We start from the raw sequence: 16,529 nt of genomic DNA, 5'->3' as shown, positions 1-16,529 counted from the left end.
ACGCCGCTCTTAGCAATATTCAAGCAATATCACAGCGGGGGACACCAGAAATGGGCTTCACACATTGTACCCATGTTGGGAGTGTAACCCCCGTCTTCAGCGTGACTGAGGAATACAAAGCTCTGTGAACAGAAAACACAAACGCATCCATTGCTGTTGATGTTTATTGAAAATGGGAATGCATAATGAAGATAATATAGAATGATATCAAAATAAGGCTTAACAGGTGTACATAGTTTAAATAGTCCAAGCCAAGCATATACACATATGTATAAAGAATTGAAGCTATAATATACAACATGAAAGTGATCATGGTCAGGAACAGTTATAATGTTTACATAATGTCGTCAATATGGGTAATATCATGCCCAGTGTTCTATACAAACAATAAATTCAAGGGACAAGAATCATTCATCAATATACAATTTTACACAAATTTTGCATACGCTTTCTTTATAACTCTGTCTTCAGGATGTACTATGGACTTCCAAGATATTTTCATATTAATTTATTTATTGACTACTATCTGTAATTGTCACTTCATTAAGTGAGGTGGGCATAATTTTGATATTAACTCAAACCCTAATATCAAACCCTAAAGGAATCTGCACGAGAGTTTACGAACCAAATTTCGATTTCGGTGCACGATTTGGATTGGACTATGCATAGACTTATTAGTCCAGCCAAAATGTAACTCCATAATACCAGCCTAGTTCGGCAAGGGTGGAAACTGGACTTTAGTAGTCAGTTAACTCTCTTGCCTCGGGAAGATGAAGGAATTCGTGGTCAGGAAATAGATTAATTTCAGCAAACAAACTATACAAAGCAAACCCCATCTGAAACAAATCCAATCTAAAACAATACAAATGACAAAATTAAAAGCAATTCTCATTCTGTATTTCATCTAACAAATCTTGCTGACAAAAAGAAAGAAATGTGTCATATACCACTTTGCAGCATCTGCTGACACTGTTGTGGTATGCAGAACTTCACACTTATTGCTAACACTTGCATTGCCTCTTTTCCAGGACAGAATAGTTGTGAATCCTTTCCAGTAATTATTTGAATCAAACTGTGATAAAAACGTGTGTCTTCAGGATGGTAATACCAACATTATTCTAAGAGAAAACTAACCAAGTCTACATATGAACCCCAAGTTTGAGACATCAAACTTTAGACAAACCACTTATATATAATTTATCTGAAGACAAGAAAAAAAAAATTATGACCATTACCCTGTTATTTCAAGCACCTAAGAAGGAGGTACCTATCATGTATAATTGGGTCATTATAACTTGTATTCATATGGGACATGTTGCCTATATACCAGAACATACATGAAGTAGTTAGCACTATGTAGTGTTAATGCATCAGGACCCCATTCCACAAAGCAATCTCAGCACTACGATTGTCGTAAGTCTCTGTTAAAGTACTGCAGTTACGAGAGTATTAACGCTGAGATCACTTTGTGAAAAATGGCCCAGGGATTTTTCAGTTTTCAAAATTGTCTCTAAAGGGTAAACATTAAAGTCACAATAGCAACTTAAACAAGACCTGAAATGCTGATCTTTATTATGAAGAGAGACATAGGGATTTAATTCATATGTAAAAATATAATAATAAATTCATAAAGGCCAAACTGTTTTAAGGTCACATGACACCATGCAAGACTGCATTTCACTTCTATATTGACTGTTATCTGTGTAGCCAGCCATCTTAATGACACTAAACCAGACCCAGCTACAAATTGTTTAAAAGTATTTGTGAAGGGTGAATTTTCTAACTTATGAATTGTAAAAATTTGTGTTCAATGATTATTTCAGATCTATATAGAAATATATATTAGCACAGTAACCCTGTTTTCATGAATTAGGATTCCATTTTATCACATACAGTATTACAAAACATACATAGAAAAAATAATGACATCCTGCTGTCGTACATTTACTGTAAACAACAGTATTTGGGAATCATCAATAAGAGGTATCATCAACAGTCCCTGGGTTTTGAAAAGACAATTTACCTCGTGATCATGAGAATAAGGCAATAACAACAAAATAAATGCATATATACAGAAGAAGGTATATACATATGAAATATCTACTAACATAGATCATATATTTTGTACAAAATAAACTTAGATTTACTAATTATATTCATCATACACTGTATATAAAAAACAACATTTACAGGCGATTGTAAACAGTAGACAGTTTATTGCTTTCATTTCAGACATCAAATGCATCAGATTGGGAGTATACACCTACCTACAGAGAATCAGCTGTTCATTACTTACTTGGTATCTCATATTTCTACTTCCAGTATGACTTAAGAATGAATACAGACATGTAAGTGTTGAGTACTGAGTGAAGGTAACATGGCAGAGAGAGTCTGGAGCTGAGATTGTACATGCACTGAATACATGAATATTCATGAAACTATACGAAACCTAATTCTTACTATACGGTATGATTGTCTCCCCTAGATCAGGATGTCCACTGCATATGGTTAATCTCTTCCCAGATATGTTTCCATTTCATGTTTTGTCCTCAGAGTAGGGATGTCATCGGATATCACAATATCGATGTATGGATACACGTTTAATGTCGATACTTTACGGATACAATTTTATGAATATCGATACTAAATAATAATTCAAAGCCACAAAAATGTTTACAAATATTAAGATTACCATGGTTAGATGAATTACGAGAAAGCAGAAAATTCAATAATAAACATTTAAAGAATCAGCCTAGTTCATATATAGCATCAAGTTGATTAATTGCAGGACGAGAGAGAAAATTTTATCGCTACATATACAGAATATCTATTTTTATTAATAATCAAAATATTGTGATACTTACAGAAGATATATTGACACTTAACTTTCCAATCATTGACACCCCTATCTCAGAGTAATGCAAATATCGTCCTACAGTTAAAATTTAATCGCAACATTTGAAGGCACAGTCAACATATTCCATATTGTATATTAACATGTGAATGTGAATATGAAATTAACCGACTCTTGAAAACACTGTCCAAAAATATGTCCAACCACATTTCAATATACAGTGTGTGTTGTATGGGCGGAACAGACTTGTTTTGTATAAAATATATCTGAAATAGGATATCTAACTTACATGGTCTCCACAACAAAATGTACAGAGCATGACCCATCTAATATTCCAAGGCACAAAAATATGGATGGATAGTAAAACTAAAGAAGTAATTATCTATAAAATGATCGTAAATATGCAGTGTTTCTGTTAAATAGAACACACGTTCAATACACAAATATCAACCAAGTGTATATAACATCACAGAGCATCTCTTCCTGTCCATAAGTTATCACCTTGTCATAGAGATCAGTTAGAGTTGCTTACCTTGAACTGACCCTGGCCTGAGTTGGACTAAAGGAAATCAGATAGACTTCTGAAGTTAGGGACTTCTGATCCAGTCTATATGACTTCTCGCCAAGTTGTGTCATTATCCACTAATTGGAATATTGTCTGTTACATTTGTATAAGATAATATTTGTTTTATCTATGTAATACTTGGTGGAAACAAATTATCACCCTTTCAAGAAATTAATATTGAGATCATCTGATTTTCATTATTTTCAGATATCACACACAAACCTTGTTTGTAAATATGAATGAATAAAATCTATTCATAAAGTAATTCTACTTTCAAAACAAAAGGTTTCGTGCAGAAAATCTACCTGCATATATATTTGATCAACTAGCAGTAATTTGTGTGAACGAGCCTCGAAATCAGCACAGCAAGACACATACAGTAATCGTAAGAGGCAGGTTCATTATTGACACTAGACCACAGTCATTCAGCCTATGGTATCTACCTGTTACGTTTCTATATCATTGTTTGACCTGGTAAATATCAAGCGGGGGTGAGTGGTGTTTATCCTGGGCTTGAGAGAACTTGGTACCAGACATCAAATATCCCATGAACCTGCAGACTGAATCAATATGTATTTGCAACATAATACTGATCATTATCACCATGTAACATACGTTAATCAAACCACAGACATGACATGCCTGAAAGATCGTCACCAAGTGCTATGTTCAAAGGACAAGGGTCTCCCAAGACGAGTATCTAGTTATCTATGCTATTTTTATTTTCAATGTTATTTCTACGTATGAGTTACCATGGTTACTATGTTAATTATCTGTAAACAGAGATGCCTCCGCTTTTTTCACTGCATCAACACCTATGCAAGAAGATAACAGCAATTGTCTTCAGTGGTAATTGTGAACCCTAGGTCAGGATAGCTATCAGTAAAACTTAAGATATTCTTTGTTTCAGTGAAAAACAAGCTACTATCAAATGCAACAAACATAATTGTCATATAATTCACTGCAGATAACATCATGCATACTTACAGTGGAATCTGTCTTAACAAGATCATATGTGACCATAGTTAAGTTTCGTTTGCGACGGTCAGGATAAGTGTTATTTTCACCGGCGTTTAATGCCATCCTGTCAGAATATGAACACACTATAACAAAGACAATATTTACTTAAAACTATACAAAAGTTCATTCCATAGTCCACCATTGCCAGTGATCCTAAGTCTGGTTGTGACAGATTCCACTGAATCTAGTAATTCCTTTTTCAAACTGACCATAGCCAATTGGTGAGCAATGATACCTTCCCATAATGACTAGCACTACTTTCATAAATCTTCCCTGACCAACAAAGACAGGGGCACCAAGTGTTGAATGCCCATGAAGGGAAGTCAAACCAGTGTCTTAATAGTAATGGGAACACTCCCATGTGAACCAACATCCCATAATTGGTACAGCATACGGACTATTTCAATCCTACACAACTCATCGCTACATGGCTGAAATAATGCTAATGCAATGTTAAATTTTAATTTGAACACAATCATATGATGAGTCAATAAGACTAAAAAATATAATAGTCTTGAATCTCAGGCTCCGCCCACATTATCATAAAGTCCGCCACACGTTTTATATTTATTTCCATTTTAATTTTTGATAAAACAATCTTTAAATGTTCAGCGTCTTGAACACATGACCCCCGATGGGAAATGCTACAATACTTAAGAACATAATTTTGCCAAAATTAATGTAAACAAAATTTGGTAACATAAGAGCTTGAACAACCACCCACCCTTGCCTAAAAAAAAATACACCCCCCGCACAACATCTTCAAAAGCCATTGCCTGAGAACCAATTCTTTTATTTTTTAAAGCCTAATATGAACAGGATCATGAATGACAATTGAAAATGATCAGGCTATTCACCAACGTTATAACATCTCAGTCATTACATACTTTTCAAAGAAACAAATTCCTTAAACCAGCAAAAAGGATCTTCACACTATCAATGTTTTCTCATGGAATAAAAGTCCACGAACATTCCTAAAGTATTAAGCCCTCCCACATGCCATAATAAATGCCCAAGTCAAATAAGCATTCCCAACATGTTTATTTTAAATATACACCCAACTTTTTCATATATCTATAGCTACTTAATCTGTCATATCATGACATATCAACAATAGTAAAATGAAAAAAAAATTGGTGTTCTTTAAACATCTTTTGAGTAGCAAATACCAGTAATTCTTAACTGCCCGTCCTTGGTACCTATCTTTTAAATACAATCTGGTCAAGCTGCCTTGAAACACACAGAAGTCCCATACATTATGAAAATAGAGTGTAGAGATTCCCTTCCCAATGGTAGATTTTGTCATTTCTTTATTATAATGATGTTGTCAAAAGCTTAACCTGGTTAACAATGTAGAACAGGCTCTTTGATTTTGGGGCCCTTGATATTTTTCATCCTGTATATAAATATAAGGAAACATTAAATCTCTTATCTGTTGAGTTGGGACAAGAGCACCTTACTTCAAACACTGAAAGGTTAATTTACGCCTCCGACATGAACCCATCCATGATAATTTCTTTAAGCACCCAAAGCGGCTATCACACTTATTAAAGAGACCCCCTGGTGCTGTATGTAAGCAACAGCAGACAAAGTGCCACTGTGAGTGTAATCCAGCCATGTCATGATGTGGCTTTACACACTGCACCCATGATGAGAACTGATGACAGGCCCTTGGCCTGGAGAGCCAACACATTAACTACCAGGCTACCACCACCCCTTCAAGAGCGAATGTGTATACACTGAACCTTAACCAGGATTGTCTAGCAGGATCAGTACATGGAGTCACACCTGGTCTGAAAGGGGTGGTTCAAAAGTTGGTGTGTAGCAGTTGATGGACCTGTTCATCTGTCCGTCTGTTCTGTAGCAGTAGATGGACCTGTTCATCTGACTGTCTGGTCTGTAGCAGTAGATGGACCTGTTCATCCGACCGCTGGTCTGTAGCAGCAGATGAACCTGTACATCTGTCCGTCTGTTCTGTAGCAGTAGATGGACCTGCTCGTCCGTCAGTCTGTTCTGTATATGAACCTGTCTATTCATCTGTTGTGTAGTTACAGCTTCTCTACATAGTTGGCCGGAAACAGGCCTTCCTTCCCCCTCAGCTTGCCATGCCACCAGCCAGCAGGGTCTGTAACAAAAGGCACAGTCTGTCAATATATCCAATCAGACCAGCTGAGTGCTGACATAGTCCTGCATTAACCCACACAGAAGCAGCATAGTTGATAGGAAATCTATAGGTTGTACAGAAGATGGAAGAAGCTCATCCCTAGTTGAATCATGACCTCTAAATTGGTGTTAGGACTTCTTTTTCAGGCAGACCACAAGACTCCTGCTTTTTGGTCACAATTGTTTCTAGTAGAAGCTGAGCTCTTCTCACCTTCAAAGAGTGCAGCTTGAAATTGCAGATGAGTGAGTGAGTGAGTGAGTGAGTGAGTGAGTGAGTGAGTGAGTGAGTGAGAGTTGGGTTTAACACCGCTTTGAACATTATTCCAGTTATATCATGGCGTGTCAGCTTAATGTGGGAGAAAAGCCCGAAGTGATGCAGGTCTTTGACGTTTACCACTTTGGTAAAACCCACAAGCACGGGTATGGTGCTGACAAACCTAGAAACATAATCGGAGCAAACCGGGATTCGAACCCACAACTATAGGTTTCTGGCGTGCCCAAGGGATGCAACTATGCACAGTGAATCACGGTGCCTTAGACGACTCGGCCACCTGTGCCCCGAAATTGCAGATGAAAGAACAAGATTGATATCTAACAACCAGAGAGAAAATATGATACCTAACATTTTAGAGAGATGAAATTAGATATCTAACAAAAATAATTACCACCTTCTTTTAATTGTTTACTTATATAACAGCAAATAGTGTTCGGCATGGTCACTAGACCCTAGTCGAAGACAAGTGAAAAGGTGTGAATGAGTGTTTGGTTTTAGGGAGCTTTGGACTATATTTCAGTCACAGAATGGCCTGTTTGCTTAATGTGGAGTTGTCAGAAGTTTCCCACATGACCCCAAGAGCACAGGTACGGTGCTGACAAACCAAGAGTCCTAACCTGGGCAAATCTAGGATTCCAAACCCATATAAGGTAAGGTTATGGCATGCCAAGGGACACAACTCCGCATACCAAATTGCCATGCCTTATACAACAGGGTCGCCAGTGCAGAATGAACTAGCTGGATTTAGTTCATGATGTCTACCTCTGGTGAGATGCTATATCAAGACTAGAGCAAGTGAGTGAGTCTGGTTTTACAGCGTTTTTAGCAGCATTCCAGCAATATCATGGCGGGGCACACCAGAACTAGAATTCTTACCTTCCTTGACAACTTCTATGACATCTCCCTCATTGAAGCTGAGCTCATCCGTGTCCTGAGCGTCATAGGCGTACAGACACTTGCACTGAGGCAGCGTGGGCTTGGGCTTCAGATTGGGCTTCGGGCGGGGGCGGCCTCCACCAGGGTTGGGCTTGGCCTTACTCTTCCTTTGATTGCTGCGCAAGATCCTAGAACACAAAATAGATTTGTCAATACCCAACTGAGCTGAGAATGAAAATAGAGTGCACACTGATACTGTGAGCGGGGTTATAAGATTGATCATGGTCTTAGTGCATTTTGTATTTTTAAATTGGAAAGTGCACTATATAAATTCATAATTAATTAATAATAAATCCATGTCTAAAATATGCAAGATGTATGGATTGGTAAGTAAGTGGTGTGTGTGTGTGTGTGTGTGTGTGTGTGTGTGTGTGTGTGTGTGTGTGTGTGTTAATGCCACATCAACAATATTTCAGTTATATCACAGCATGACACAGCTTTATGTTATTACTAGATATGATTTTCTTAAAGAGATGATTCAAACATGATGCATTGGCTGAAACCATGAAACCAGAGACCATGTGCCGACATACCGAGTCAAACATGATGCAGGTCATACACTGAAACCAGAGGCCATGTGCCGACATACGGAGTCAACGAGATGCAGGATGTATGTTGAAACCAGAGACCAGCTCCTGACATACGGAGTCAAACATGATGCTCGCCATTGGCTGAAACCAGAGGCCATGTGCCGACATACAGAGTCAAACTTGATGCAGATTGTATGTTGAAACCAGAGACCAGCTCCTGACATACAGAGTCAAACATGATGCAGGTCATACACTGAAACCAGAGGCCATGTGCCGACATACGGAGTCAACGAGATGCAGGTTGTATGTTGAAACCAGAGACCAGCTCCTGACATACGGAGTCAAACATGATGCAGGTCATACACTGAAACCAGAGGCCATGTGCCGACATACGGAGTCAACGAGATGCAGATTGTATGTTGAAACCAGAGACCAGCTCCTGACATACGGACTCAAACATGATGTTCGTCATTGGCTGAAACCAGAGGCCATGTGCCGACATACAGAGTCAAACGTGATGCAGGTCGTATGCTGAAACCAGAGGCCAGCTCCTGACATACAGAGTCAAACTTCATGCGGGTCATACACTGAAATCAGAGGCCATGTGCCAACATACGGAGTCAAACTTGATGCACGTCATTGGCTGAAACCAGAGATCAATGATGTCTAAAATGTGGCATGCCAAAATATTTTCCTTGAAACTATCGTTGACACTACCACAAACCGATACAGATTTAAGACAAATCAAGGAATATTTTCAATCACCAAACTGCATAAATTCTCATATTTCTGTCAGGGTGATCATTGCTAGGTTAGGTAGGTTGACATGCCATCAACCTCTTCACCAAGTCTGATCGCGGATCCATCAAGTGGCCTCTTATCACAAGCATGGGTTGCTAAGGACAAATTCTAACCCACAATCTTCATGGGTTCCCAATTTAGTCGCCTCTTTCGACCAGCAATGGGGTGCTAGGGACATATTCTACCTCACAGACCCTATGACATGGACGTGTACAGGTAAATATTGCAGACCATCTCTGGAACAGTATATGAATTCAAACTCAGATACAGGGAGATATAGAACAGAATTATAATTTCCACATTGCTTCTTATCTATGCTTCATCTAAAATGACCTGATTGTCACCACTGAATTCACATTCTGCATTGAAAATTGTGCCAATAACAAAAACAAGTGCGATGAAGTGCTGAATCGACGCAAGAGAGCCTGAAACAGCGAGACCACAGCAGTGAATTAGTGATGTACACAACACAAGCAGGCTGAGACGAACACGCGTGAACTAGAACATTGTGAGAGCAGGAACCACTTCCACACTAAACATAACAGCCTTGATGAGCATAGGACATTCCCAGCAGAGGAGGACATGATCCACTTTTATGGGATGTGTAAGTTTATCATTCATGCTGCTTTGAACAATATTTCAGTTTCACGGCTTGTAACACGGCATGTAACATGGCATGTCCAACTGATGTGGGGGGAAAGTCAGAAGTGATATTTACCACTCTGGTGAAACCCCAGAACATGGGTATGGTGCTGATAAAATTAAAACATGATCAAGGTGAACCGGGATTTGAACCAACGGTCATAGGATCCCAACATGCCAAAGGGATGCCACTCTGCAAAGCAAATTGTGGTGCCTCAGCCCAGTCAGCCCCTTCCACTCTTACTGATTTGGTGTATGCAAGAATGCTGCTGACAGCCTGTAAGCAAAAGGAATAATCACTGGGGTACAGTGACACATTATAGCCAGGTCACACGTTATGGAATCCTCATGGGAAACAAGCATGGGGTACTGGGGCCCTATTCTGCCCTGGAATTTTACATGGGGAGACGAGCATGGGGTACTAGGGATATATACCGCCCTGGAATCCTCAATGAAAAACTGCCCTGGAATCCTCAAGCAAGGGCAAACATGGGGTACTGAAGATATATTCTGCTCTGGAATCCTTACAGGGATGCACATGCTATATGGTATCACATCTGTATTTATACATGGTGGTCTCCAATTCCTATCCAGCTTGGAGCATGCCACCAGAGGTCAACAGTATGAGCACTAGGTGTTTTGAAGAGTCACCTGTCAAGCACTAACTACAGCCAATCACCAGACCCCAATGCTACTGACCTATAATAACAAGCATTGAGTACTGGGAACTTATAGAGTCCTGGACTGAATTCTACAGGCAGCAATATTCCAGCTTTGACACACTGGGATGTAAATAATCAACTCTGAGTGAGTCCAACTAGCGGTTGATAGCTAATCTACAGTCCATCCTTTCTGGTAGGACAGTCAGACTCAAAGCAATCTTTAGGCTACGATTGTCATAACTCCTATTCTATTAGATCATGAAATGTATACGCAAAGAATTTGTGGTGATCTTGTACCTGATTCTTAACGTTTTAAAACAAATGGACCAATATTTTCCAAGATATAACAAGTTTTATGGATGGTTGTGAAATTAACAACTGAAGACACCTATCAAATTTTCAGGAAAAAAGTACATACAGGTCTATACAGATGCATCTAACAAATTAGAAATCAAAACAATATTCAATAAAACAACAAAGAATGAGGATTGAACTCTTATGTATTGAACTGTTGTACTTCACTTCCTGACACACTTCATATTAACCCAGCAGCCTCAGGGTTAACATAAAATCCAGAATGTCCAGCTATGATCACGCTGTCACTCTGTAACCACTCCAGTCTAACCTGCCTTTATAACAAGCATGGGGAACTGGGGGCCCTTCAGCCCTGGAATCCCAAGGTGCTGTGGCCAACATGGACCCTCTATATACATAACCCATGTACAACAGGCTCTTATGAGAAGGGAATGTGGTTCAAGCATTTGGATAAAGAAACAAAAGCACAACATCATGCATAACACCAACACCACAACACAACACCAACATCACCATTCTACTGCAGCAGGTACTTGTCCTCTCACTTGCACAACTTACTCATTTTTCCTATTCTCCTGACTCAACTTAGTAGTTCGCCTTAAATGGAGAATGGTCAGGGTTCAAATGTGCTTCCACATACAAGGTCAAGGACATGTCAAATATACAGATGTGGAATAAGGAAGATATGCGGCAGTTTATGTTAGTAGCAAACTAAACAACAACTGTTATTTGTTTCTTTCCTTCGTTCTGGGGAATAAAGTAAATGAATTTTGAAATTCTCAGTACTACCATATTAGGGAGATGAAACAGTGATAATTGATGTAAGTATTAATGTCCGAGCCTTTCTTGCACCCCATGCAGTGATTCATAGTGAGGACTGAAATGCCAACGTGTGGCAGAACGGAGATTCTGTGAAGTGTACAGACATGTACATGTTCCGAGGACCCCTCATCTGACCTTACTCATACTGCTCTGATATAACTATAAAATCAAATCTACCCAATAACTCAATCAGGCATATCAAAATCTCTATCTCACCTCTCTACCAATATCTTAGTATGATTCCTCTACCACAATCTCAATCTGACCTTTCTACCAATATCTCAATCTGACCTCCCTCCCAATATCTCTATCTCACCTCTTTACCAATATCTCAATCTGACCTCTCTACCAATCTCTCTATCTCACCTCTTTACCAATATCTCAATATGACCTCCCTCCCAATATCTCTATCTCACCTCTTTACCAATATCTCAATCTGACCTCCCTCCCAATATCTCTATCTCACCTCTTTACCAATATCTCAATCTGACCTCTCTACCAATCTCTCTATCTCACCTCTTTACCAATATCTCAATATGACCTCCCTCCCAATATCTCTATCTCACGTCTTTACCAATATCTCAATCTGACCTCTCTACCAATCTCTCAATATGACCTCTCTACCAATATCTCAATCTGACCTCTCTACCAATCTCTCAATATGACCTCTCTACCAATATCTCAATCTGACCTCTCTACCAATCTCTCAATCTGACCTCTCTACCAATATCTCAATCTGACCTCTCTACCAATCTCTCAATATGACCTCTCTACCAATATCTTAATCTGACCTCTCTACCAATCTCTCAATCTGACCTCTCTACCAATCTCTCAATATGACCTCTCTACTACAATCTCTATCTGACCCCTCCACCAATATCTCAATATGACCCATCTACCAATATCTCAATCTGACCTCTCTACCAATATCTCAATCTGACCTCTCTACCAATATCTCAATGTGACCCATCTACCAATATTTCAATGTGACCCATCTACCAATATCTCAAACTGACCTCTCTACTAATCTCTCAATCTGACCTCTCTACCAATATCTCAAAATTACCTCTCTACCAATATCTCAAAATTACCTCTCTACCAATATCTCAAAATTACCTCTCTACCAATATCTCAAAATTACCCCTCTACCAATATCCCAACCTGACTTCTCTAACCAATATCTCAATCTCACCTCTCTACCAATATCTCAATGTGACCCATCTACCAATATCTCAATGTGACCCATCTACCAATATCTCAAACTGACCTCTCTACCAATATCTCAATGTGACCTCTCTACCAATATCTCAAACTGACCTCTCTACCAATATCTCAATCTGACCTCACTACCAATATCTCAATGTGACCCGTCTCTACAAGACATTGCATACATCTCCTACATGTTTGCTATCACAGAGTCACTCACCCAGCAATCCCTGCATCAGGTGTGGCAAGGAAGTCATTGTTGTTGTTGTTGGCCTGCTTGAGATTCTTGGCCAGGTGTTGAGCTCCGTCCCGGGGCAACGATGGCGCCTTGTCTGATGAGTTGGACCTCTGACTCAATATCTTCTGCTGGATATCAGTGCTAGACTGACGTTTTACTGCAAGGAACATGGATTGACAAATATCACTTAAAGAATACCAATATAAGCCATTCAAGCCTTTTTATACCAAAATACCCCAATCTGAACGTTCAGAACCCCTCTGTGTCTCAATCTGATCCACCAAGTAATAATAAAACAAACCACAAATACATTTCTACTTTAAACAAATCCATCAATCTACTCCTACCATGAGTACCCACTTCACTACCATCATATGTAGCAAACAGTTCTACAGTGCAGAGTTACTGATGAAATATAAAGATCATCATGATCCTGTTTCTCAAGCTTACCTTGATTCCTAGATGGCGGCGTGGATGTGGGAGGTGGTGGGGCCTTCCCTTGGGGGGCGCGTGGAGCAGGTCTACCAGGGGCAGGGCCTCGTCGTGACGCCACACCTGCGGGTGGAGGAACGTGTGAGGGGGCTGGACGCCGTGGGTTGCCATTACTCACATGTTGCTTCCTACCGGGACCTGGGAGTGTAAGAGGTCAAAGTCAACATCCATGCATGTATAGCAGGTGGTCCGAACTTCCTACCGGGACCCGGGAGTGTAAGAGGTCAAAGTCAACATCCATGCATGTATAGCAGGTGGTCTCTGAACTTCCTACCGGGACCCGGGAGTGTAAGAGGTCAAAGTCAACATCCATGCATGTATAGCAGGTGGTCTCTGAACTTCCTACCGGGACCCGGGAGTGTAAGAGGTCAAAGTCAACATCCATGCATGTATAGCAGGTGGTCTCTGAACTTCCTTCCGGGACCTGGGAGTGTAAGAGGTCAAAGTCAACATCCATGCATGTATAGCAGGTGGTCTCTGAACTTCCTACCGGGACCCGGGAGTGTAAGAGGTTAAAGTCAACATCCATGCATGTATAGCAGGTGGTCTCTGAACTTCCTACCGGGACCCGGGAGTGTAAGAGGTTAAAGTCAACATCCATGCATGTATAGCAGGTGGTCCGAACTTCCTACCGGGACCTGGGAGTGTAAGAGGTCAAAGTCAACATCCATGCATGTATAGCAGGTGGTCTCTGAACTTCCTACCGGGACCTGGGAGTGTAAGAGGTCAAAGTCAACATCCATGCATGTATAGCAGGTGGTCTCTGAACTTCCTTCCGGGACCTGGGAGTGTAAGAGGTTAAAGTCAACATCCATGCATGTATAGCAGGTGGTCTCTGAACTTCCTACCGGGACCCGGGAGTGTAAGAGGTCAAAGTCAGCATCCATGCATGTATAGCAGGTGGTCCGAACTTCCTACCGGGACCTGGGAGTGTAAGAGGTCAAAGTCAACATCCATGCATGTATAGCAGGTGGTCTCTGAACTTCCTTCCGGGACCTGGGAGTGTAAGAGGTCAAAGTCAACATCCATGCATGTATAGCAGGTGGTCTCTGAACTTCCTACCGGGACCTGGGAGTATAAGAGGTTAAAGTCAACATCCATGCATGTATAGCAGGTGGTCTCTGAACTTCCTACCGGGACCCGGGAGTGTAAGAGGTTAAAGTCAACATCCATGCATGTATAGCAGGTGGTCTCTGAACTTCCTTCCGGGACCTGGGAGTGTAAGAGGTCAAAGTCAACATCCATGCATGTATAGCAGGTGGTCTCTGAACTTCCTACCGGGACCCGGGAGTGTAAGAGGTCAAAGTCAGCATCCATGCATGTATAGCAGGTGGTCTCTGAACTTCCTACCGGGACCTGGGAGTGTAAGAGGTCAAAGTCAACATCCATGCATGTATAGCAGGTGGTCTCTGAACTTCCTACCGGGACCCGGGAGTGTAAGAGGTTAAAGTCAACATCCATGCATGTATAGCAGGTGGTCCGAACTTCCTACCGGGACCTGGGAGTGTAAGAGGTCAAAGTCAACATCCATGCATGTATAGCAGGTGGTCTCTGAACTTCCTACCGGGACCTGGGAGTGTAAGAGGTCAAAGTCAACATCCATGCATGTATAGCAGGTGGTCTCTGAACTTCCTTCCGGGACCTGGGAGTGTAGGAGGTTAAAGTCAACATCCATGCATGTATAGCAGGTGGTCTCTGAACTTCCTACCGGGACCCGGGAGTGTAAGAGGTCAAAGTCAGCATCCATGCATGTATAGCAGGTGGTCCGAACTTCCTACCGGGACCTGGGAGTGTAAGAGGTCAAAGTCAACATCCATGCATGTATAGCAGGTGGTCTCTGAACTTCCTTCCGGGACCTGGGAGTGTAAGAGGTCAAAGTCAACATCCATGCATGTATAGCAGGTGGTCTCTGAACTTCCTACCGGGACCTGGGAGTATAAGAGGTTAAAGTCAACATCCATGCATGTATAGCAGGCGGTCTCTGAACTTCCTACCGGGACCCGGGAGTGTAAGAGGTTAAAGTCAACATCCATGCATGTATAGCAGGTGGTCTCTGAACTTCCTTCCGGGACCTGGGAGTGTAAGAGGTCAAAGTCAACATCCATGCATGTATAGCAGGTGGTCTCTGAACTTCCTCCCGGGACCCGGGAGTGTAAGAGGTCAAAGTCAGCATCCATGCATGTATAGCAGGTGGTCTCTGAACTTCCTACCGGGACCTGGGAGTGTAAGAGGTCAAAGTCAACATCCATGCATGTATAGCAGGTGGTCTCTGAACTTCCTTCCGGGACCTGGGAGTGTAAGAGGTCAAAGTCAACATCCATGCATGTATAGCAGGTGGTCTCTGAACTTCCTTCCGGGACCTGGGAGTGTAAGAGGTTAAAGTCAACATCCATGCATGTATAGCAGGTGGTCTCTGAACTTCCTTCCGGGACCCGGGAGTGTAAGAGGTCAAAGTCAACATCCATGCATGTATAGCAGGTGGTCTCTGAACTTCCTACCGGGACCTGGGAGTGTAAGAGGTTAAAGTCAACATCCATGCATGTATGGCAGGTGGTCTCTGAACTTCGGAGCACAGTTCCACAAACCAATTTTAGTACTCAGCCACGATCATGTCTCCCATGCTTTAAGACAAACTTACGACAGTCAGAACTGAAAGATTGCTTTGTGGTATGTGACCTCGGATCCTTTATGCAATGATGGCACTCAGACCAGCAGTCGTTTTAAATCTCAACAGGACTGTCGGACAGGTGGCTCATAGATGCTGCCTACCCATCTTCAAAGTCACCTGTCCGCATTCAGGCATTATAAGTTTTTGAAAAATCGTGGAAAATAAAGAGACAAATCTCTTTTTGATTCAGCTGAAATAATAAAACTGAAGAGCTAAGAAATTAGCTGCCAACCAGTCAGGCAGGTGGAGGAAAATTTCATGCAGCCCGACAGAAATGTAAGCAGCCACAAGTAGGCAGTTATTTCAGACACTGATATGACAGCCTGTAAATCCTTAAGTTT

The 16,529-nt window shown here is 41.1% G+C and overlaps 1 protein-coding gene across 2 annotated transcripts in view; it reads right to left on the bottom strand.

Annotated features, from left to right (window-relative positions):
• Positions 1-160: 160 nt before the first annotated feature.
• Positions 161-16,529, bottom strand: part of LOC139478740 (unconventional myosin-Ie-like) — a 61,843-nt gene continuing 45,474 nt past the window's right edge. Inside the window, exons 26-30 of one of the 2 annotated variants that reach the window (XM_071261386.1) lie at positions 13,479-13,658; positions 13,011-13,185; positions 11,321-11,359; positions 7,753-7,940; positions 161-6,564 (exon numbers count right to left, since the gene is read on the bottom strand). In XM_071261386.1, coding sequence (XP_071117487.1) covers positions 6,488-6,564; positions 7,753-7,940; positions 11,321-11,359; positions 13,011-13,185; positions 13,479-13,658 — 659 coding nt within the window. In that variant the 3' untranslated portion in view covers positions 161-6,487. The remainder of the gene's footprint in view (positions 6,565-7,752; positions 7,941-11,320; positions 11,360-13,010; positions 13,186-13,478; positions 13,659-16,529) is intronic. The other variant, XM_071261472.1, reaches the window with a different exon arrangement.

Source organism: Haliotis cracherodii, unplaced genomic scaffold, assembly GCF_022045235.1.
Source record: "Haliotis cracherodii isolate W230 unplaced genomic scaffold, xgHalCrac1.p SCAF_1, whole genome shotgun sequence".
Classification (NCBI taxonomy): domain Eukaryota; kingdom Metazoa; phylum Mollusca; class Gastropoda; order Lepetellida; family Haliotidae; genus Haliotis; species Haliotis cracherodii.
The sequence above is the reverse complement of the archived record's forward strand: the minus strand, read 5'-3'. Positions and strand labels throughout refer to the sequence as shown.